The 24,143-nt window shown below is 44.0% G+C and overlaps 1 protein-coding gene across 1 annotated transcript in view; it reads right to left on the minus strand.

Annotated features, from left to right (window-relative positions):
- DNAH1 (dynein axonemal heavy chain 1) overlaps nucleotides 1-24,143 on the minus strand; it is a 5,225,710-nt gene that overhangs the window by 4,346,341 nt on the left and 855,226 nt on the right. The window contains exon 11 of the mRNA XM_044076389.1: nucleotides 17,538-17,836. Coding sequence (XP_043932324.1) covers nucleotides 17,538-17,836 — 299 coding nt within the window. The remainder of the gene's footprint in view (nucleotides 1-17,537; nucleotides 17,837-24,143) is intronic.

Below are 24,143 nucleotides of genomic sequence, written 5' to 3' on the forward strand. Positions count from 1 at the left end.
CCATTCTTTGTGTGTTCTTTATTGAAACTAACCATCAAATCATAAAGACTCACAACAAACAGTTTACTGGGAAATGTTTTATAATCTAGTAACACAAACATCAATAACAAATCAGACTGCAACTATACAACAATTAAATATTTGCAATTCTGGGACCAGGATATATTGTTACAAATATCAGTTATTTTTCCAGCTGTAAGATATAAGACAATATATTAATGTTTAAGGCATATTTACAGTAACATAAAATCTTCAAGAAAAGATCACTTTAACAGCATATCATAAAGGAATATGATGTACTTACATAATGATAAATCCTTATTATCCCTTTCTGTCTTCTTGATGGATGGGTTATCTGCCCTCATGGCAGATCTGAGCTTGCAACTTTGTACTCAAAATCATCTACAGAGGTTGAGCTCCCCTCACCCTATCCTCTCTCCCATGATACAGTGCATTTCTCCTTGTCTCTCAAATCAAGTATACTCTCTGTCAGATACAAAGATACTAGAACTGGCCTAGAGAAAGACTTTTATTTCTAGATCTACAAGGTCTACCCATGTAGGAATGTGACAATTTGTTGGGGGAACAGTGGATGGGACACTCAGATCAATGTGTAGGGACAATAAGGATCTATCAGTATGGTAAGTACTATCTTTCATATCCTATATTGTTCTCTCCATTCATCTCGATGGTTGGGACAGAATCCCCAGCTACTTTATTCCCAGGTGGCATCATGGGAAAATACCCCTGAAAACGGCAGACATGAATGACGCTCCGGATCTCTAAATAAGGTAAAGTTTAAAGTGTTTGATAAAGGTGTCCTCTGTTGACCATGTTGCAAGAGCACAAATATCTTCTATACTGGAGAATCTGAAATAAGCTGTGGAGTCTGGTTGAGTGAACTTTAGACCTTGACAGTAACTTTTTTTATCTAAGGAATAAATAAAGGCAATGCAACTGATATGCCATCTACATGAAGTTGCTTTATGTCCTTGTTTTGCGGGGGAAAAAAGATATAAAATGCCAGTCAGCTTTTCTAAATGCTCTTGTATTGTGAAGTTAGAATCTTAGCATCTGTGCACTTCCAATCCATGTAAGTGACACTGCTCTTTACTGGAATGATTAGGAAAGTTGAGCGGTAAGTGAACAGGTCTGGTACAAGGCTGCCTCCTAGGCTACTTTAGGAAAAAAAAGTAAGGACTTGGTCTGAGAGAGACTCTATCCTTATGAAAAATGAGATATAGTTTGCAAGATAAACTGTTCAGATACTCTTTTTTGCTGATGTAACTGCTACTAGAAACAATGTTTTCTGAGGCAGATGCTTCAAGGAGGAGTTGAAGGCAGGCTCAAAGAGAGGCTTTGTGAAAATTTGGAGAACAAATTCAAGATCCCCTGGAGGAGTGGGGTCTTTGATGGGAGATGTAAAAAGGAATGTGCCCTTCAAGAAAGCTCTACATACTTTTCTGGAATGCCAGAGAATTAGAATTGAAGACCAAGTGAAAATCTGAAATGGCAGACAACTGGGCTTTGATGGTAAAATAGCTGAAACCTAAATCAAAAAGGCTAGCAAGAAACTATAAAACAGCGGGTATTGGAGCTGAGTAAGGATTTAATCCTTTATTGACTACTCAAAGATAAAATCTTTTCCATTTACTCTTTATAAAGTCTTCTGCAAGAGTGCTTCTGAGAAGCAGTTTGATATGAACTACTCTGGAAGGTAATACTGGATTACTGGCCATGAATGAAATTGGAGAAACTATGTGGTTAGTCTGGAAAAGATGATGTCTAGATAAGATTGTTCAGATCACTGAGATAGAAAACCCATTTGGGAGGTCTAGAGACAATGGAGGTTGAATCAGATAGACCACAGCACTGGGAAGCATATCTGCCTAGGCCAAAAGTGGTTATGAGGATCACTTCAGCCTTCCACAGAGATGCTTTTTGTATGAATTTTGTCATGACAGGAAGAGGGGGAAGAGAAAGAAAGCCATACAGTAGTCCAGGTAGCCAAGGATAGACCATAGCATCCCTCTATGCTTGTCCCTGTGGAGGGATAAAAGAATAGCGCTGATATTTCTACTGAATGAAGAGGCAAAGAGACCCCAGCAAGACTGGCGCCAGTGACTGAATATCTTATTGTCATTGCTGGGTTCGGTGACTACTTGTGTGCATTAATTGAGCACAAGCCTGTCCACAAGAAGATTGTGCCAACATGGAATGTGTGTTGCTGTTAGAAAGTGTTGTGAAGCTGTCATGCATTGCCACACTCATAGCCTCTGGGTACAAAGGGTAAGATAGGGTTCCCCCTTGCCTGTGTAGATAGATATCACACCCTGGGGAAGGAAGTCCTGAATTGCATGCAACTCTAGGAGGGCAACCCTCATCTCCAGAACCTTCTCAGACCCAAGCAATTACAGACTCATAAATCTGACCAGCTTCATATACAAAACCATGGAAAGACTTATCATGGAACTAAATAATAAGGACTTAGGGAACCTTCACTCACTAGATCTGTCTCAGTTTGGATTTGTCAAGGGCAGCTCATGCCTTCTCAACCTAGCAGACTAAAGGTCACAAAAGCAATGGATAAAGGTAAAATGCTATACACTGCATACCTCAACCTGGCCAAAGCGTTTGACAAAACCCCTCACTCAGGTATTGTAGAAAGACTAAATAAATTGGGAATAAATCCCTACATCACCCATTGGATTGCTAACTGGCTCACAGAGAGGATGCAGGAGATCAAAATGGGGAAAGCTATCTAGAAAAAGAGAACAATCACAAGTGGAGTCCCTCGGGGTTCAGTGCTGAGACCTCTCCTGTTTGGCATCTACTTCTCTGAAGTATAAAGTCAGTACCAAAGGGTTCTGGCTGACTAAGTTTGCAGATGACTGCATGCTAGGAGCAGTCATTGAAGTCCCAAATAACTTCCTAGAAGATGGTTTGTCACAAATAATTGGTGCCAAAACCATGAACTGAAACTAAATAACAAAACAAAATGCATTATTGTACCATTTGGGAAGTCATCTATCTCGTGGAACTACCATATTGGCAATACACCCCTAAGATATGATACAGTTGTGCTGGATTTGGGAACTTATGTTAACAGTGACCTAACTTTCAACCAGCATTTATCCTCTGTCATAAGAAAGTACTTCTATATTGTACAGCTTATAAGCAAGGGACTGTGTCTAGATATAGAGATGTCATTGTCCTCCCTTACTTAGCCCTCATTAGGCCAGTCACTGAGTGTAATGCTTCCTTTGGCATGTATCTGTCCAGTTGGTTTAACAACTGAAATGCCCACAGAGATACCTTACTAAAAGGATAAACTATGTCCTATATGGACCATCTCAAAGCTTTGCCACTATACTCGGTATCCTACAGACTGAAAACATGGACCTGTATCTGGCATACACAGCATCGTCTGACCCAAAACTGATGTACCTATTACACATCAGCAAGTTAAATGGCATCACAAATACAATAAAGGGATCTAAACCACTTCTGTAATATCAACAGAACCGTTTGGAGGAACAGGTAATCATGCAGAGGATGCAGTGCTCTGGAACTAGCTCACAAACTGGACACACACTATCAAAATGGGTGACTTCACATTAACCACCACACCTGTTACCAGCAGGGTGCCACAGGGGTCAGTGCTGGGCCCCCTACTATTTGGTATACACTACTTAGAAGTTCAAGTTAAAACTAAAGGGCTGTGGCTGACCAAGTTTGCAGATGACTGCAAACTAGATTGAATCAATGAATCTCACACAGACCAATGACTGGTGTATTAGTCATGGTCTCAACCTGAATGCAAAGAAATGTATCACCATTCCCTTCAGCACAAACAATCTTCCTTTACACTTTCAAATCAGTAACAATACCCGAGGTACCTATGAAGTGGTAAGGGACTTAGGATCACAAGTTGACTGCAACTTTAACTTTGACCATCATATATCTACCGTTGTAAGGAAAGCTTTCCATGTAGCTCACTTGATTAGTAAATATATTGCCGCAAGAGCAAAAGAAGTTATAACTGCCCCTTATACTTGACACTTATCCGGCCCATAATTGAGTATAATGCCCCATTCGGTACGTACCATACTCAGCATCTACAGCAAATAGAGAAACCTCAGAGGTTTCTAACAAAGAAGATCAAGGGTCTCAAGCAAGTGCCTTACATGGACTGACTAAAATCCCTGTCACTATACTCTGTATCATATAGACTTCATAGGGAAGACTTATTCCTGGCCTACAGAGCAACCCAAGACCCAAATCTAATGAACTTACTGCATATCTGTAAATCAAATTGGTCTAGGGCTACCCATTCCGGGGACTTAAATATGGCCTTCAACTTAAACAGGACATGCTGGAGGGACAGATTTATTTCCCAGTGATTGCCACATCTTTGGAACAGGCTACCAATTCATGTGAAACAGAGCACCTTATTACACTGTTCAAGAGAAACCTGGATGAGTGGAAGGGGCACCGCAAATTCTTACTGGGGATAATGCCCAAAACCCTCCTGGACATGTGCAGTCATCACTAAATACAATCTTGAGTACTGACCAGTATCTCTATGGTATTACATTGGGTTGAAATGTCTAGGCTTAAAATTACCTCTGGGTCGATAGTCTAGTAATCTCTTATGACCCTATGATCCTATGACTTCCCAGTCACATAAAACAAAACTCATCCCTGTCCATATTCAATCTCAACTTGGATCTATATACGGATATTAGAAAATTTACCCAAGAACTGCTTCCTGTACTAGTTCATAGGTTCATAGGCTGGTACTAGGCTATCAGCCCTAGGGCCTATACAAGCCTAGCCATAACAATTCCCTGGCTATTTCTTCCCACACTATTTACTTCCCTGAACCCCTGTCTAGCAGGCTGACTAACGTGATCCCTGGGGTGAATTTCCTTTCTCCCATCCAATCGTCAAGGTTCCTTTTGAAGAGGGCCAAAGAGGCGCTCTGCTTGACATTTATGGGCAGTTTATTCCAGAGTCTGGGGAGTCTCTGGGTCAGGAACCTATCCCTCCAGCATGTTTTGTTCATTGTGATGACAAGGTTTAGATCCCTGGAGCATGTGGCTCTGAGGGATTGGGATTTCTTTACATGTAGCATGTCCAACAGCTCTGGGAGTGACATGGCCTTGTATGTTAAGCAGAGATAGCTTCTGAGTAGACAATATGCGAGAGAGTATAGCTGGAGGTTTTTAAGGCGGTCAGCATAGTGCATCTGCTTTAGGCCTGTGATTCTTTTAGTGAGGTATTTCTGTGGACTTTCCAGTTGTTGCAGATGTCTTGAGAGGTACATACCAAACGGGGCGTTGTATTCTATAATGGGTCTAATGAGGGATGAGTACAGTGGGACAATGACCTCCTTTTTTCTGGATGAAAAGCCCTTATCTGATGTTGTCTTTTTCATCCATTCTTCAACTGATGGGACACAGTCCCCAGCTGGATTAGTGTTGGGTGGTCCTCAAGGAAGGAAATTTCAGAGTACAATGGATACAAACGTTGCTCTATTCCTAGATAAAATTTCCACCTTGTAATGTGATATGAAAGTATGAGCATTAAACCCATATAGCAGCTGCACAAATGTCATCTATGGAAGCTTTGGAGGTGAAGGCAGAAAATACAGACATAACCCTGGTACAATGAGCTTTAGGATGTTTGATAGATCTTTAGATGTGTAAACAAATACAATGCAATCAGTGAGCCATCTGGCTGAGGTTATCTTCAGCACTGGTTTTCCCAATTTAGCTTTGGAAAAGGAGATAAACAGTTGTTCTGATTTCTTTTGTTCTTTGTTTCTGTGAATGTAAAATCTGAGTTGTCTATATACAACCAGTAAATGGAGCATGTATTCATGGATAAGGTTAGTTTTTGAGACCATTTTAGGCAGAAAGGTAGATTTAGTCTGGAGGGATGCCCTGTCCTTATGAAAGATTAGATATGGTGGCTGTGGAGAAATAAGAAGTTATGTAACTACCATAACATTCCATGTTAGTTGTCTTCTCTCGCCTTCTTTCTTGCTGGATGGGTTCGGAGCCGATCCTCGGCTCCGACTCGGCACTTGCTAAGCTCGAGAGCTAATTTTACCAGCTCGAGGCAACCCTATATCCCATGATGCAAGGCAGAGACTACCCAGATCTCGTTTGGTAGCTAAGGAAATTAGGAATATATTCTTCCAACTGTAGAGGAGGAAGAAAAAGTAACAATACTAAAATGACAATCATAAACATCATAATCCTCTAAAAAGGATCAACCTAATCTAGTGACACTAGAAGCTGATTAGCTAGAAAAAGGATAAAACCTCTTAATAGAAGAGGCATAATCTTCTCGGTCTGACCAGGCTAGGGGATGGAGGCGGGGCAAGAAAGAAGGCAGAGAAGACAACTAACATGGAACGTTATGGTAGGTACATAACTTCTTAATGTTAAGTTGTCAATCTCGCCTTCATTCTTGCTGGATGGGACCGTGTCCCTAGCACCTCTATCCTGCGTGGCTCAATGGAACAGACTCTTGAGAACGGTGGAACCAAAATTCGCTCTGTCTCTGGAGGCCAAGTCTAATTTGTAATGTGAAACAAAGGTATGAGGAGAGGCCCATGTGGCTGCTGCACAAATAGTGTCTATTGGAAGTCTAACTTGAAAAGCTGTCGATGTAGCTAGAGCTCTGGTAGAATGGGCTTTTGGCTTAGAAATCAACTCTTTGCCTCTGAGCTGATAAATGTAAGTAATCACAGAAGACAGCCATCTAGATAAAGTCACCTTGGAAACTGGAAGACCTTTCCTGTCCTCTGCATAGGATAGAAACAGTTGATCAGATTTCCTAAAATGTTTAGTTTTGTCCAGATAATATCTGAGCTGGCGGTGAACATCAAGACAATGTAATTTTTGTTCCGCTCTATCAGAATAATTTGGGAAAAACACTGGAAGATCAATGGATTGATTTAGGTTCGTCTGCGATGCCACTTTTGGTAAGAAAGAAGGATTAGTCCTTAGAGATACCCTGTCTTTGTGGAAGATTAAGTAGGGAGGACGAATGCAGAGAGCATGAAGCTCAGATACTCTCCTGGCAGAAGTAATGGCGACTAGAAAGAGTGTCTTCCAAGAAAGAAATTTCAACGAACAGGCAGCCGCAGGTTTGAAAGGGGGAAGAATCAAGGATGTTAAAATTAAATTTAGATCCCACTGTGGTGGGGGGGTCTCTAATCGGAGGTTTAAGTAAAAAGATACCTCGAAGGAATGCCTTGCAAAGTTTATGTGACATAATGTTGTGGTCCAAAAGGCCTATATGAAAATTCAAAATGGCTGCCAGCTGAACTTTTACTGTGGAGGAAGAGGATCCTGAATGAAAAATCTCAGCTAGGAAGTCCAAGACCGAATGAATCGGAGCAGTATAGGGGTCTATGTTCCTAGCTTTTGCCCAGAAGGAGAAACGTCGCCATTTACTAGTGTAAATCCTTCTGGTAGAAAATTTTAGGGAAGCTACTATGATATCCCGGACGGGATTAGAAATCATAGGAAGCCTGTCTAAGGATGGAAGTGGAGCAACCAAGCAGTGAGGTTGAGAGAAGGTATGGACTGGTGCAGCTGCCCAGACTGGTGGGTCAGAAGATCTGGAACTGGGTCCAGATGCCATGGCTGTACCAAGAGATAATGATGTAGGAACAGAAACCATATCTGTCGAAGCCAATAAGGGGCAATGAGAATCAACTTGGCTCTCAAAGTGGTTGCTTTCTGAATTAGTTGAGGTATCAGCGGAAAGGGGGGAAAGGCATAAAGAAGTCCCCGGGGCCAATCTTGGGTTAGAGCGTCTCTGGGAGGATGGCCTGGAAGGGGGAAGAGAGAGAAGAAGTCTGGGCATTTGCTGTTTTGAGGTGTAGCGAAAAGGTCGCAGCAAGGAAGGCCCCACTTCTGAAAAATCTCTTCCGTCACTGATTGTTTGAGAGACCACTCGTGAGGCATGAGAATCGGCTCCGAACCCATCCAGCAAGAATGAAGGCGAGATTGACAACTTAACATGTGCATGGAGATCTGATAACATTCTATGTAATAGCAACCAAGAATAGTGTTTTCCAGGATAAATCTTTAACTCTGCTCTGGCTGTAGGCTCGAAGTGGAGCTCAGTCAAGGTTTGAAAAATAAGTCTAAGGTCCCAAGGGGGCATAGAGTCTTTAATAGGACGGTGAAGCAGCAGACTGCCCATAAGAAATGCTTTGCACAATTTCAAGGAGGCTAGAGAAGAATTCTTTTCACCCAAGTGAAAATTTGATATTGTGTTATGTGGGGTCAAGAACCCCCCCCCCCCTTTCCTTGGATGAGGAAGTTTTATTCAAGACCTTTAGAGCTAGTTGTACCTTAACTGTTGAATAACTAGCCTATTACTGAAAATGGAAGCCAAGAAATCAAGAATAGCTAGTACTGGTGCTGAAAAGGGATCTAGATGCCTCTGTTGGGCCGAGGCTGAAAATCTTTTCCACTTGCACTTGTAAATCTTCCAAGGTAGAGGCATTCTGAGCTGGCATAAGGATGTGGTGAACAGGGGAAGAAAACCTGGAATTTCTAGCCATTAGTGGAACTGGAGAAACCATGCAGTCAACTTGAGAGATTTCATGTTCGGGAGACACAGGCTGGATGATTGAGACAGAAGGTCTTGAACAGGAGTCAGCACCCAGGTAGGGTGAACTAAATGAGGCCACAGGAAGGGAAACCAGAATGGAGCCGTGAGGATAACCTTGCTCTTCCTCCATAATACTTTCTGAATAAACTTTGGGATGAGGGAAGGCATATAATGAACCAGAAAGTCTCTCAGTGACTCTCCCTCTGGAAGAATTAGGGCAAAGTACCTGCTGCATTTTGTATTGAGGAGGAGAAGCAAATAGGTTGCAACAAAGTTGACCCAACTGGTGAAAAATCATTTCCACTACTGAATGAGAGACCACTCATGAGGAAGGAAAATGGACCTGCTCAATTTGATTGCTAACACACTGGTTTTCCTCAAGATATGCGTTGCCAAGGGAAAGCATCCAGAAGAGTTCACCCATTGCCAAACTCTCACTGTCCCCCTGCATAGTAGGGAGGATTGGCTTACCCTCTGTTTTTGATGCACCAGACTACAAACTTGTTGCCTGTCTGAATAACAATCATCCCCAGAGAGAGAACATCTCGAAAAGCCTGCAGCACTAAAAGGACTGCTCTCATTTTTGGTATGTTGATGTGAAGACTGGCCTCTGTTTGGGATAACATGCCTTGGACGTCCTTTGCAGGTAATGCCCACTCACTCTAACTGGGAGGCATCAATGATCACTGTAGCCTTGGGCAACGGCAGAGAAAAAGAAGTTATGTACCTACCATAATGTTCCATGTTAGTTGTCTTCTTCTCGCCTTCTTTCTTGCTGGTTGGGTTCGGACTCGGCCTTCTTCAATAGCTCGAGAGCTGTTTACTGGCTCGAGGCTACCCTATATCCCATGATGCCTGGCGCTAGTTACCCAGATCTCTTTTGAAAAAGCTATTCCAGACATAACTAAGGAAGAAGTCTGCCCTAGAAGCCCCCTGGGGCCCAACTGTGAAGCTATCTAAGCAGAAAAGGACAACCAGAGAAGGTTCAGCCAATGAAATCTGAAAAAGGAAGCTCCTCTCGATCCACTAGGATAGGGGGATGGAGGGTGGGACACAAGAAAGAAGGCAAGAAGAAGACAACTAACATGGAACATCATGGTAGGTACATAACTTCTTTATGTTAAGTTGTCTATCTCGCCTTCATTCTTGCTGGTTGGGACAGCGTCCCTTGCACCTACTATCCTGAGTGGCTCATTGGAACAGACTCTTCAGAACAGTGGAACCAAAATCAGCTCTGTTTCTGGAAATCATGTCCAGTTTATAATGAACAATGAAGGTATGTGGGTTAGCCCACGTGGCAGCTGCACAGATAGATTCCATGGGCAACCTAGATTGAAAAGCCACCGAGGTGGCCAATGCCCTAGTAGAGTGTCCTTTTGGTTTGAAAGATAGTTCTTTGTTTCTCAGCTGGTAAATGAAAGAAATAATGTGAGACAACCACCTAGATAATGTTACCTTTGAGACCGGAAGGCCCTGTCTGCCCTCAGCATAGGAAAGGAAGAGTTGGACGGACTTCCCGATGTCCTTTGTCCTATGCAAATAAAAACGCAGTTGTCTGTGGACATCTAACTGGTGCAGTTTATATTCTGCCTTATTGGTGTGATTAGGAAAGAACACAGGAAGGTCTATGGACTGATTTAAATTATCTTGTGAACAAACCTTAGGGAGGAAGGAAGGACTGGTCCTTAGAGTGACCCTATCATTATGAAAACCTAAGTATGGAGGACGAATACATAGAGCCTGAAGCTCCAAAACACGTCTGGCAGAAGTAATGGCTACTAGAAAAAGAGTCTTCCAGGATAAAAACTTCATGGAGCAAGATGCTGCAGGTTCAAAAGGTGGCAAGATTAGGGAAGCTACCACTAAATTTAGATCTCACGGAGGTGGGGGATCCCTGATTGGGGGCCTAAGCAGAGTGGTTCCTTTGAGGAAGGCTTTACACAGCTTATGAGACATAATGTTGTTAGAAGACAACCCAACATGAAAATTCGAAATGGCAGCTAACTGAACTCTGGTTTTAGCGGAAGCGGAACCAGAATGAAAGAGTTCCGCTAAAAATTCCAAAATCTCGTGGACAGGGGCTGAAAAGGGATCTATGTTCTTAACCTCTGTCCAGCAATAAAAACATTTCCACTTGCTAGCATAGGTTTTTCTAGTTGTGGATTTGTGCGATGAGATAATAATTTCCCGCACCGAGGAGGAAATATTAGGAAGCCTGGCTAAGGTTGGAAGTGGAGCAACCAAGCTGTGAGCTGGAGTGTTTGAAGGGATCGTTGCAGTCTGCCCGATTGATGAATCAGTAGATCTGGAATAGGATCCAGAATCCAAGGCTGCTTGAGAAGGTAATGATGCAGGAATGGGAACCATATCTGTCAAGGCCAGTAAGGGGCAATGAGGAACATTCTACAACCCAACGCAGTTGCTCTCTGTATGAGTTTGGGTATTAGAGGAAACGGAGGGAAAGCATAGAGAAGTCCCTGAGGCCATTCGTGGACTAGTGCGTCTCTGTAGGAGTGGCCAGGAAGTGGAAGAAGGGAGAAAAAATTGATGCACTTGCTGTTGAAAGGTGTGGCGAACAGGTCACAGCAAGGCTGCCCCCATTTGCGAAAGATTTGTTCTGCAATTACCTGATTCAGAGATCACTCATGAGGCATGAGAATTGCTCTGCTGAGCCTGTCTGCGATGACGTTGGAACTCCCAGGGATGTGCGTTGCCATCAGAAAACGTTGGGAAGAGATCGCCCACTGCCAGAGTCTGAGTGCTTCTCGACATAGAAGATAGGACCTGGTCCCGCCCTGCTTGTTGATGCACCACACCACTGACATGTTGTCCGTTTGAATTGCAATGCTCCAGGGAGGGTGAGAGTCCTGAAGGGCTTGCAACGCTAAAAGCACGGCTCTCATCTCCAAGACATTTATATGCAAATGGTACTCGTGAGGCTGCCAGGTGCCTTGGACTGTCCTGCCCTGATAATGCCCCCCCTTACCCTATCAGGCAGGTGTCCGTGGTCACTGTGGTGACTGGAGGGGATAGCACGAATGGTCTGCCCTGGGACACTGATGGGGAGACCATCCACCAAGCGAGGTGCTTCTTGCATGCTTCTGTGATCATAATCTTGTGAGACATGGAAAGTTGCTGGAAGGACCACTGTGTGAATAGAAGCCACTGGAGGATTCTCATGTGAAAGCGGGCCAGGGGAACAAGAAGAATTGCTGATGCCATGGAACCCAGTGTTCAGAGGATGAACCTGACCTCAATCGTTCTACATGTTAATAACATCTGTACTTGTTGGAGAATTAGTGATACCCTGTCTGATGGAAGGTTCGCAAACATGTTCCTGGTATTTAGATTTGCGCCTATATAAGTGATATGCTGACAGGGCAACAATGCAGATTTTTCGAAATTTATTGTGATACCTAGCCTGGTACAAGTTTTGATAGTGTAGTCCCTGGCTTGCAGGAGGTGATGCCTGGTGGGAGCAGTGAGGAGTCAGTCATCTAGATATGGAAACACCTGGAATCCCTGATGTCTCAGGTGAGCCGTAACCACTGCCATGCATTTGGTGAACACCCTGGGGGCTGTGGTGAGACCAAAGGGCAGAGCTCTGAACTGATAGTGACTGACCCCCAGCCGGAAGTGAAGGAATCTTCTGGAGCGCCTGTGCATTTTGATATGGTAGTACGCATCCTGAAGATCTATAGAGCACATCCAATTGTCCTGACCCAAGAAGGGTAGAATGGACTGTAGCGTGACCATCCGAAACTTTGTTCGTTGTACAGATCTGTTTAATCTGCTGAGATATAGAATGGGTCTCCAGCCCCCTGTCTTTTTTGGTACCAAAAAGAACCTTGAGTAAGTTTTGGATCCGAGCTGGTCTGCCGGGACTTCTTGGATGACTCTTTTGTGTAGCAGCTTTGAAATCTCTATGGCTGCTTGTTCCCTTAGATTGGGTGGAACATCTGGAAGGGACCTGTTTGACGGTAACGGGGGTTGAGCAAAGGGAATTCTGCAACCTCCGGATATGATTGACTGTACCCACTTGTCTTGAGTTAGTTCTTGCCAGGCTTTGGGGTACAGTGAGAGCCTTCCCCCGACTGCCTCCAGGGACGGGCAACCGGGCAACCCTTCAGGGATGCTGAAAGGGCTTCTCAGAGAAGGATTCTCTGCTGCCCTGGTTCTGCGGACCCCCTCTGCCCAGAGGGCAGCGTCTGTTATTGTTCCTTCCTCTGCCCCTGGAGGGGAACTCACCACGTGTGCCAGACAAGGCTCCCTGGGATTTCCAGAACCACATCTTTCCACTCTTCTGACCCTTGGGGTATGATCTAGAAGGAGTGGAAAAACAGACTCCCACAGCAGAGAGAGTCTTGCCTTCTTGTTCACACCTGGTTAGGGTGTCCTTCACCTGTGATCCGAAGAGAGCGGAACCATCAAAGGGGGTATTGGTGAAAGACGCTCTGAAGGGCTCCGCAAAATTACATAGCTGCATCCATGCGTGCCTCCTAAGGGCAACACCTGTGCCTGTGGCTCTACTCGCACCATTGGCTGCATAAGAAATGAGCCTCATAGAGGAGTTAACAACTGAATTCAGAGTCACCAGCTGGGAGGCCACCTTAGCATGAGCCCCCTTAGCTGATGGATCTTGGAGGGTATCTCCAAGCTCTTTAAGGAGATCCCTCTGAAGGCATGTGAAATGGCACAAATAATTCAGAGACCTCATGGAGAAGGTCGCTGAAGCAAACATTCGCTTCCCATATCTGTCCATAGTCCTAGACTCCTTGTTAGGGGGAAGGACAGATGAGGAAGTTTCTGCCAACTCCTTCTTTGTGGCTGCTGCTACCACCATGGCATCAACAGGTACGCCCTTAGTCAAAAACTGTTTGTCCTGAGGTGCAGTTATAAATTTAGCAGGTCTCCTGGGGGTTGGTTTTACTGTGTCTGGAGCTGACCACACCTTCCGAGCCACCACGGACATAAGTGGGTCGAAAGGCGGAGGCACCCAGGAGGTGGAAGGTCGGGAACCAAACACGTCCAGGAATACTGACTCATCCTCGGAATGGGCTATGGTATTCCAGTTCCCCCTCTGCCTAAGCATTTCCAAAATGTCTGAAAAGGAGACATCTTCAGAGGGGGATCTCGGGGACCCTTCTGAATCCTCTAAGTCATTATCTGATGTGACAGACTCAGGGGAGTCAACGTGCTTCCTCTTATTTATTTTATTTATTTTACATTTGTTTACCGGGCTAGTCTAACTGGATACATGTCCATTTTCAGTAGAGGCCCGGGGAGAAAAGCTCCTAGGTTCCTCTTGCACTTCCTCTTACGAGGTGGCTCCTCTGAGTGATCAGGGGAGGCCTCAGAAGAGGAAGAAACACCTAAGGGGGTGCTCTGGAGTGCTGGTTCCCCATGCTTGGGGTCTGGAGGAGGGGCAGAGGCAGACGCAGGCACCATAGGGGGAGGAGCCAATGGGGTTGACCATGGGACTGACTCGGGGGCCAGTACACTCCTCATGACCTCGAAGGCACCCCCGCCCAGACGCAGAGAAGACTCCAGCTCCGAAGAAATCGTAATTCCTCTCCGCACCGAGGGGGACAGCTCCGAAGCCGATGTAGGAGCCGAGCTCACCTGCGCCGAAGCTCCGAGGGGGAGAACGGGGTCAGACAAGGGTCGGTTGCCACTCACCCCCTCGGAGCCGACGAGGGAGTCTCGATGTCCAGATCCCTCCAAGGACAGTGCCATGGAAGGGATTGGAACCAACGACGGAACCGAAAGAGGAGGTATCGGAGCCGACAGTTCCACTAGTCGAACCCCAATGAACTCCAGCTCCAAACTCGAGAGAGGAGTCGGAGAAGGAATCTCTGCAGACGTGGACGGAGCTGACACCTGATGAGGGGGGCTGGACAACATTTTCGCTAGGGCCTGTGATTTCAACAGCCTACTGACCGCAGTCTCCAAGTCCTGATCTGAAAGCCTAGAGGACCAAGAGGAGTGAGAGAATCTATGACTGGGCTCCGATTGGAGCAGAGGTGACCATGGAGCTGAGCGTATCGACTCCAAGGAAGGAGACTTAGATCTCTTTCGACTCCCAGATGGCTCCGAAGTACCTGTTGGAGCCGATTTGGAGGGAGGCACATCGGCTCCAGCCGGAACAGAGGTGGATTGTGGAGTTTCACACAGCGACAGCTCAGAACTGGGAGCCGAAGACTTAGGTGGCTTAGAGGTTTTCACAGGCTAAGCCTTGGCCAGTGAATCCTGGGACTTGAGCAAACCCCGGAGTATTAACTTATTTTTGTGCTCATGCAGGACTCTTGGGCTGAAAGCATGACAAACCGAACAAAAGTCCTGCAGGTGCACTGCGCCCAGACAATAGACACAAGAAGTGTGACCATCTGTCAGAGACATCTTCTGACAGCATGAGTCACACTTCTTGAATCCGGACACTTTAGAGTCCTTAGACATGTTTAGACACACACACACCAAGGTAAAAAACTCACACACACCACAAGAAAAAACAAGTTATCAGGTATAACTAATTACACTATACAGCTAACACACACTAAATAAGTCTACTACTACTAAAAACATTTTTTTTTTTAAACTAGAGAAAGACAAAAAGAGGGTTAGCCTCTAATTTAAACGGCTACCGCAAAAGGAAGGGAGGGGGAGGGGGTGGGGAAAACTCTCTAAGTAAAACGAGTTTTCAGTAAAAAAACAGGAGGGATAGATACTATTTAAAGAATCTAGCTAGGGAAATAGTACGATTAAGGAATTAGGTATGCTAATAAGGGTTAAATTCTAGTGAAAATAGAAAAATACAAAAAAGTATACGACCTGAGCCAGTAAGACAACCTCGCAGTCTGAAGCGGCAAACGAGATCTGGGTAACTAGCGCCAGGCATCATGGGATATAGGGTAGCCTTCAGCCAGTAAACAGTTCTCGAGCTATTGAAGATAGCCGAGTTGGAGCAGAGGATTGGCTCCGAACCCAACCAGCAAGAATGAAGGCGAGACAGACAACTTAACATAAAGGGCATCCTTGAACTAATTCTTGTGTGTGTATCCACCAAAGGGGTATAAGAAGTTTGAAAGGCCTCATGAAAAAACTACCATAATCTTAACAACTGATAAATTATTTAACACTGTGTATCAATATATGAACTTTTCTGACACAGAAGGAAGAGGAACATGAAGAAAAAGATGTAAAGATAGATAGGAGAAAGCTAATAATTTCACTTATCTCACTATCCCACACTTGAGTTTGTGGTGAACACATCTTATCGTTAAAGGGGCAAATGAAATCTAAGGTAATGAGGGAGAAGAGAGGGATTGTGGGTAAGGGGAGGAGCTCAAGAATGGCACAGGGTGGATTTGATATCAGATCTGAGACCCCATCAGTTGAGGAATGGATGAAAAAGACAACATCAGACCAGATGAACATCAATATTTTCACTCAGTGTTGTGAATGTTCTCTGTTGTGCGGGCTATCACATTAGCCTTTTCATACAAAAGGTCTGATGTTCAATGCCCAGTATTAACTTGAATGTTGCTACTATTTTAGTGACTTGTAGAGATGCATTTTTATGGCATTAAACTATAGGAAGTGCAGTGCTTGTGTATCAGAATGAGTGGTGATTGGTGTGACATGAACATGTGATTTTCAAAAGTCTATTTAAATTTGGTTGCATTTTAAAAAAGTTTATTAGCTTAATTATGTTTAAAGGGATGAAAGTGCTAACTAATACACTTATTTTTGGAGGAACTTGCTGGACTGGACTGTTTGGTTATTTTTTTATATATTCTTTAACACAAAATGGTGATACATTGTATACATGCTCTGAGAATTATTAAAAAGAGTGGGCTAAACTAACAGAAAGTAAGTGTTTTTGCGTGTGGGAGGGGAGAGGCAAGTGCCCCTGCACCCCCCACAACCCTGATAATCATATGTACTAACTCTGAGATTGCATAATCCCCAAGGAAAGCTAATATTTCCCTACCACAGAATTCTCAATCTCCTGGACTATTGGCCATCTGTTTCTTTCAACCAAATGGTGTCAACCAAACAGATTTTGATGTTGTGATCATTCAATCGCATATAATACAGCCATATATTTATATACACACATACATACATACATATATCAGTATATACTGTATTTGTTCTTATATTTTAAGGTTGAAAATGGTTGTAGAATAACCTACTTACTTTATTAACAAATGATAAATATATAAGCTCCGCTTTTTCAGGGGTAATTAGCAAATACTGTATGGTGAATTGAACCGCTATGTGTTAGCATGTAAGGATGTCAAAGTCAAGACAATAAGGCTAATTAACACATCACTGCATAAATCTTCTGTGCTAAACTGACAGGCATTTAATGAAAACATCTACTCACTCAGAAATGTCAATATCAGCTATAGATTACAGCATAGTTATTCTGATCACCTTCATAAATTTAATAGCTCCCACTTGTTCCATGCAAAATAAATAATTTCTTGCAAACTTACAATGTACTTTAAAACTTAAAACTGCTTTAAAATATCACTTTGTAGTATATATACACCATCACACTGTTTCAATGCATGACACATGCTCAAGCTAAGAATATACTTATAAGGGTTGGGAGGGTGGCCTAATGGTTAAGACATTTGCCTTACATACTCAAGGTGCAGGGTTTGAGTCTCACAAGGAATGATTGGCTAGACTTAAATGGCTCGCATGGGCAGTTAGCTTAGTACTAACCTATGATACATTTCCTGAATGATAATGAAACAATTACATTTATGAGGCAACATTTAATTATGCAAAACTCAACACTGATAACTTTGGCAGTTCTCAACACTAAACACTAAATTTATTGTGCATAGATCTTAGCCATTTATTAAGAATAACAATCATACCTGTATTTGCTGTTGATAAGGTCAGGACCCCAGTCCATGCCTTCAGAACAATTAAGAACACTGTTGCAAGCATCAAGGAAAAGCTGTGTGAAGTGAACAAGAGAGTCTTGCACAAGAAAACGGAGGGAGTCTTGCAGATTAAACTTAATCTGTTCCATTAATTTATGTAATTTAGACATTTGATAAACTTCCCAGTTGGACTCATGCAGGTTATACCACCCCTTTCTCACATCGCGCAGGCTGTACCGCACTGCATTTTTAAGAGTAGTAATCCAACTGTCCTTTAGGAATAATTGAACCTATGGAAATATTAAAGACATACAATACATGCATAAATTAATTTTAAAGATAAGTATACATTATCAGTATTCAAGAATAGACAAGCAGCAACTGGAAAGCAAGATGTTCATTTCTTTCTTTTTTCATGTATTTTATGAGAATTAGCTTTATGTCCTATAAAAAAATCAAACACAATTTAACAAAAGAGTTAAGCAGAGTTTCACCAACAGCAAACAATTAAAACAACAATCTGAAACAAAAGGCCATTTTCATTATTTTTACTTTGAAGCATAAAGTGCTGGAGGAGGAATTTAATAAAATTCTTCTCTCTGTGGAAGGATGGGTATATGTTTTTCATGTAACTAAATAAGAATGTTGTAGTTGCCGACTATGAAGACAGTGCTATTCCTCATTTGATCAGTACTGCAGCAGCCTTAGCTATATGGCCAGGTTCTAAAGCTTTCAGGGCACCTTCAATGTGCCAAAACTAAAAGTCAGGTTTGGGCACAAAGCCTTTCAAAGCCTTCCAGCTGTCGAAAGAGCACTTCTCTGCAGGCTTTCAAGGATTGATGGTAGGCTAATGGTGCTCCATTCCAGGACAGACAGGTTCCTTTTGGGGAGGACAAAACCTTCTAATTAACTTTTTGTGACAGGAAATTTACTTTTTCTTTAAAACTTAAATATTTCAGCTGGGACAAAATGTTTTATTGATTGTCATGTGACTTTTTCACTTTTAAATAGAAGTGTTACTTTTTCACTTCTGAGCTAAAAAGTTGTTAAAACTTTATTTTTTTTTACTTTGGAGAAACTAGTGTGATGTTACTTTTGGAGGAAGAGGTAAGTGTTTAAAGTGCTTTATACTGCATTTTAATGTGGAATATATTATTTCTTTATTGCTTACATATATTGCCAAACATTGCTGTGGGTTCTACTCCTTCACCAGGTAAACGGATTGATGATACTGCACTGCAGTATAAGGGGGTTGCTGCACCACTGAGCATGTCATCTTTTAGACAAAACATTAAACTGAGGTCCCATCTGCTTTTTTTGGTGGTAGCTCAGGTGGATGTAACAGATTTACTGGCACCTATCAAAAATGTAGGGAAATTCATTGATGCCCTGGACAAATTTCCACTAGTAGTATAAATACAACCTCGGATCTCCCTGAAAAGAGGCCACTAGCTTAGTGGGGCTAACCTAGTCAACAAAGGATAAATAAATACAAAATAAATAAAAAAAAATTATCCTGACAGCCAGCCTGTATACATTCTTCCCATTTCTGACCAAGCAGTTATTGCTTCAGTGAACCCAGCAGCTGCTAAAATAAAGGTTATGTACTGACCATAACTATGCATCTGTGTTGTCCATTTTCATTCTTCCTCAGTGAATGGGTTTGGATCCGATCCTCGGATCTGACTCGGCCACTTTCTTTAGATTCTAGTATCTGACTCTCGAGCTCCTAATGCCCCTGACCACTGTATTACCTCAAATTGAGTTTGCTGCTATTATACAATATCACAACAAAGAATCTCAACACAGCTATGACCAAAAAGTGATAGTTGAAAGATCAAGAGCTCAAACAGGAAAAGGAAGTTATGTATTCACCATAATATTTCATCTGCATTGCTGTTTTCATTTGTTTTCAACATGTGGGATTAGGCACCGACATTGGTGCTCAGCTAGCCATATCCATGCTAATGTGCCGAAACTGAGCTCCTCCCCTACCCATAATGCCCCTCTCTCCTTCACTACCTCAGATCAAGTTTGCCAATACCAATTAGGTTCCTGACCCAAACCCACAGAAAAACACGGTGACAGACAACAAACCCTAGAAGAGGATGCATAGAGAGAGAGAGAACAGAGGACCTCATCTGACAGGCCAAATGCTTATGGAAAGGGGGCAGGAGGGAGGGATGTTTGAAGACAAATGAAGAACAACAATGCAGATGGAATATTATGTTGAGGACATAACTTCTTTATCTGACATTGTTGTCTTCATTTGATCTTCAACCTGTGGGACAGAGTCCCTAGCTACTTGAGCCCAGGATGGTCCCTAAGGAAGGATGTTTTGGAGCATGGCAGAACCAAAGGAAGCTCTGTTCCTACATGAAATATCCAATTTGTAATGTGATATGAAATTGCGAGACCTAGCCCATGTAGCTGCAGTCCAAATTTTATCAACTGGTACCCTGGAGGAAAAGGCTGATGAAGTAGACACAGCCCTGTTGGAATGTGCCTTCACTGCAAAAGAAAGAGGAACACCATGCTTCTGATAAATAAAAGTAATACATTTCGCAACCCAGTTGGCAAAGGTTACCTTGGAAACAGGCGATCCCAATCTGGACTTCGAATATTATTTAAACAGCTGACTGGACTTCCTGAAAGATTTGGTTCAATCTAGATATAAACAGAGCTGCCAATGTACATCAAGCATGTGTAATTGATATTCCCCTTTGTTTTGAAATTCTGGAAAGAACACAGGAAGATGAATAACCTGATTAATATTCTTCTCTGAAGCAACCTTGGGCATGAAGGAAGGATTTAGCCTAAGGGAAACACTGTCTTTGTAAAAGAAATATGATACAGGGGTTGAATGCAAAGGGCTTGTAATTCAGAAACCCACTTAGATGAAGTAAGAGCTAGCAATAAAGCCATTTCCCTTGTCAGAAACTGTAGATCCACTCTTGCAGAAGGCTCAAAGGGAGACGACACCAGCGCTTGAAATACAAAGGTTAGGTTACAAGGAGGAACCCGGTCCTTAAATGGAGGCCGTAAAATAAATTTTCCTTTCAAAAAGGCCTTGCATAATTCAGAAGCAGCCAAAGAAGAATGTTTTAGACCAACATGATAATGGGATATGGCAGCTAGCTACACTTTAACTGTACAGAAACTGGCACGTTGGTTGAAGATACAAGTCAGAAAGTCTAAAACCAAAGAAACAGAGGCAGTAAAAGGATCCACCAAATTGTGGGGCGCCCAAATGGAAATCCTCCTCCATTTACTAGCATAAATCTTCTTGGTGGATGACTTGTCAGCAGAAAGCAAGATATGCTTCACAGGAGATGAAAGCCCAGGAACTCTAGCCATCACTGGAACTGCAGAAGCCAAGCTGTGAACTTCAGGATCTCCAGATCCGAATGATAATCACCCTCCAGATTGGAAATCAGATCCAGATATCGATCCTGAATCCAAGGAGGATTGACACTGTGAGACCAAAGTAAGGAAAACAAACCTGACGAGGCTAGAAGGGGGCAATGAGGTCATGCGACACCTTGACCTCTGAGCCTTCTGAAGGAATGTTGACATAAGGGGAAGAGGAGGGTAAGCATACAGCAGACCAGGGGGCCAAGCATGAACTAGAGCATCTCTGGGAGTCCCTCCTCTGGGGGGGAATCAGGGCAAAAAACTCGCTGCACTTGGCATTGGAAGGTGAGGCAAAGAGATTGCAGCTCTGTTGACCCCATTTCTGGAAGATCATGTCCACCACTGATTGTTTCAGAGACCACTCATGAGGAGACAAAATGGTCCTACTGAGTTTGTCCGCTAGGATGTTGGAACTCTCCGGAATGTGCATTGCAATAAGAAGGCAGTCTGAGAAAATCGCCCATTCCCACAATCTCACAGCCTCTCAACAGAGGGTTTAAGATCTGGTTCCTCCCTGTTTGTTGATATACCAGACCACAGTCATGTTTTCTGTCTGCATCGCAATCGATTCTCAGGGAGAAATGAAGGCAGTGCCTGCAACGCCAGAAGCACTGCCCTCATCTCTGGAACATTGTTGTGTAAATTGGTCTCTAACGTTGACCATGTCCGTTGAACAGTCTGTCCCAGCCAACAGCCCCCCCCCCACCTGAGCCAGGAAGCCTCCGTGGGGAACATGGCCACAGGAGTGGGAGCCAAGAAAGATCAAACTTCTGCTAAATTCTGAGTGTTTAACCACCACAGTAGGATATGGACAGCCGAATGGGATGAGACAGGGGCTGGTCCAGAAGTGACCACTGAACTGATAGGGTGGGTCCACTGGAGAACCCGCATGTGTAGTCTTGCTAAGGGTAAAATAACAATGGTTGCTGCCATAGATCCCAGAGCTTGAAGGATTTGGGCTGCTGATGTCAGAGGTGTTTCTGGAAGGACACACATCTGACCCTGAAGAGACTGAATCCTGTCATTGGGGAGAAAGACTTTGCACAGAGAAGTATTCAGCAGTGTCCTGATGAATTCCAGGGAACGGAGAGGCTCCAAGTTTGATTTGGGAAACTTTATCATAATGCCCAAGGTCGAGGATAACTGAAGGAAAGGGTCCTTGCCTGAAGAAGCTGATGCTTGATGGGTGCAGCTAGAAGCCAGTAGTTTAGGTAGGGGAAAACTTGCATCCCCTGCAGCTTAAGATATGCTGCTAGTACTGCCACCACTTTGTTGAACACCCTGGGGGCTGCGGTGAGGCCAAATGGGAGTACCCTGAAATGATAATGCCTGGCTCCTGACTGGAAGGGTAGGAACCTCCTGTGACACTTGTCCATCTTTATGTGGTAGTATGTGTCCTGGAGGTACACCGAGCATATCCAGTAGCCCCTCTGAAGACAGGGAAGGATAGACTGAATTTTAACTATTCAGAACTTGGTCTTGGCAAAAAACCTGTACAAGCGGTTAAGATCCAAGATGGTCAGTGTTCCCTGTCTTTCTGGGCACCAAAAATAACCTTGAGTAGACACTTGATCTAAATAGTTCTGGGGGGATGGGCTGGATGACTTGCTTGTTGAGCAGCTTGGCAATCTCAAGTTTGGATGCCTCCCTGTGAGTGGATGGAACATCCGGGAGAATCTTTCAGGCCTTTGGAGGGTGGAGAAAGGGTTTTAGATAGTCCCTGGATATTATTCTCAGCATCCATTGATCCAACAAGATGACTTCTCAGGCTGATGGATGCAGAGAAAAGCGACCCATGAATGCCTCCTGGGTGGGGCAGCCTGGCAACACTTCAGGGTCACTGGAAGGGCCTGTCCAAGCAAGAGTCCCGAGATCCTTGTTCCCCTGAACCCCTTTGCCTGTAGGGTGGCATCTGAATGAATCATTCCCAAATCTGCCTCTAAGGGAAAAGTCTGGAGATACATCTTGATGGAAAGCCCTGGACTTCCAGAACCACAGCCTTTTACTACCTCTCTGATACCTGGAGTAGGAACGCTGAGGAGTAGAAAAGTGGATTCTGATGGCAGACACGGTCTTACCATCCTTCTCGCACTGGGTAAAGTATCCGTCATGGATGGACTGAACAGGGAAAATCCATCAAAGGTGGCGTTTGTGAAGGACACCTTGAAAGGCTCAGAGAAATCACAAAGCTGCATCCAGTTGTGATGCCTAGTAGCAATCCTTGACACAGCTGCTCTAGAACTGCCTTAGGTGTTAGAATTGGTTTTAAGAATGGCTAGACTAGAGGAGAAGATCTTCTTCGCTTCTGCTGACATGGACTCCGGGGTACATGCAGACAGCTCCTCGATGAGCGATCTCTGCAACCTAGTAACATGTGCCATGTAATTCAGCACCCTCAGAGAGAAGGTTGCTGATGTATAAACATGCTTCCCCAGTCCATCTATCGTTCTAGACTCCCTATCAGGTGGATGGACAGAGGAACTCTCCTGAGCAAGCTCCTTTTTCATGGCAGCTGCAAGCACCAAGGCATCAACAGGGACCATCTTCTGCCACAAAATCCTGTGTTGCGGGGACCTAAAAATCTTGTTGGGGTGCTTGGGTACTGGTTCCATCGTGCCCAGTTCCTTCCATGTCCTGCAGGCAATGAGGTCTACCAAAGGGTCCACGGGGGGGGGGTCACCCAGGAAGTAGATGGGCATGCATTGAATGACTCCAGGAACACTTACTCATCTGGATTGGGCTTTGGGGCAGACCATCCACCCTTCTGATGCAGAATTTCCATGATATCTCCAAAGAAGACATCATTGGGTTGAGATCGGGGGGGAACCCTCACCTTCCTCCCCATCAGTGTCCTCAGTGAGAGACTCAGGGATGGAGTCAATGTGCCTCCTCTTGTACACGTGTTTCCAGTGGACCTCCTCAGGGGGAGATTCCGGGGAGGAACTGGAAGCCTGGAGCTCCACAGGGAGAGAAACCTAGAGGGTAGGGGCAGGCTGCCGTTGAAGTGGAGGACTGGAGATGTCGGGTCCAGAGTCCAGCTGGAGCAGAAAAGGATCTGGAGGGGAAGGTATCGAGGATCTCGACATTGAGGTCGAGAGGACACTTTCCACCATGTCGAATGCTGACAGAGAATGGAAGATCAGCACTGCATGTGCCTGCGCCGAGACGCTCGACTCTGGCAGA

The sequence above is a fragment of the Protopterus annectens genome, chromosome 7.part0 (genome assembly GCF_019279795.1).
Source record: "Protopterus annectens isolate FY-2018-M chromosome 7.part0, PAN1.0, whole genome shotgun sequence".
Taxonomy (NCBI): domain Eukaryota; kingdom Metazoa; phylum Chordata; order Ceratodontiformes; family Protopteridae; genus Protopterus; species Protopterus annectens.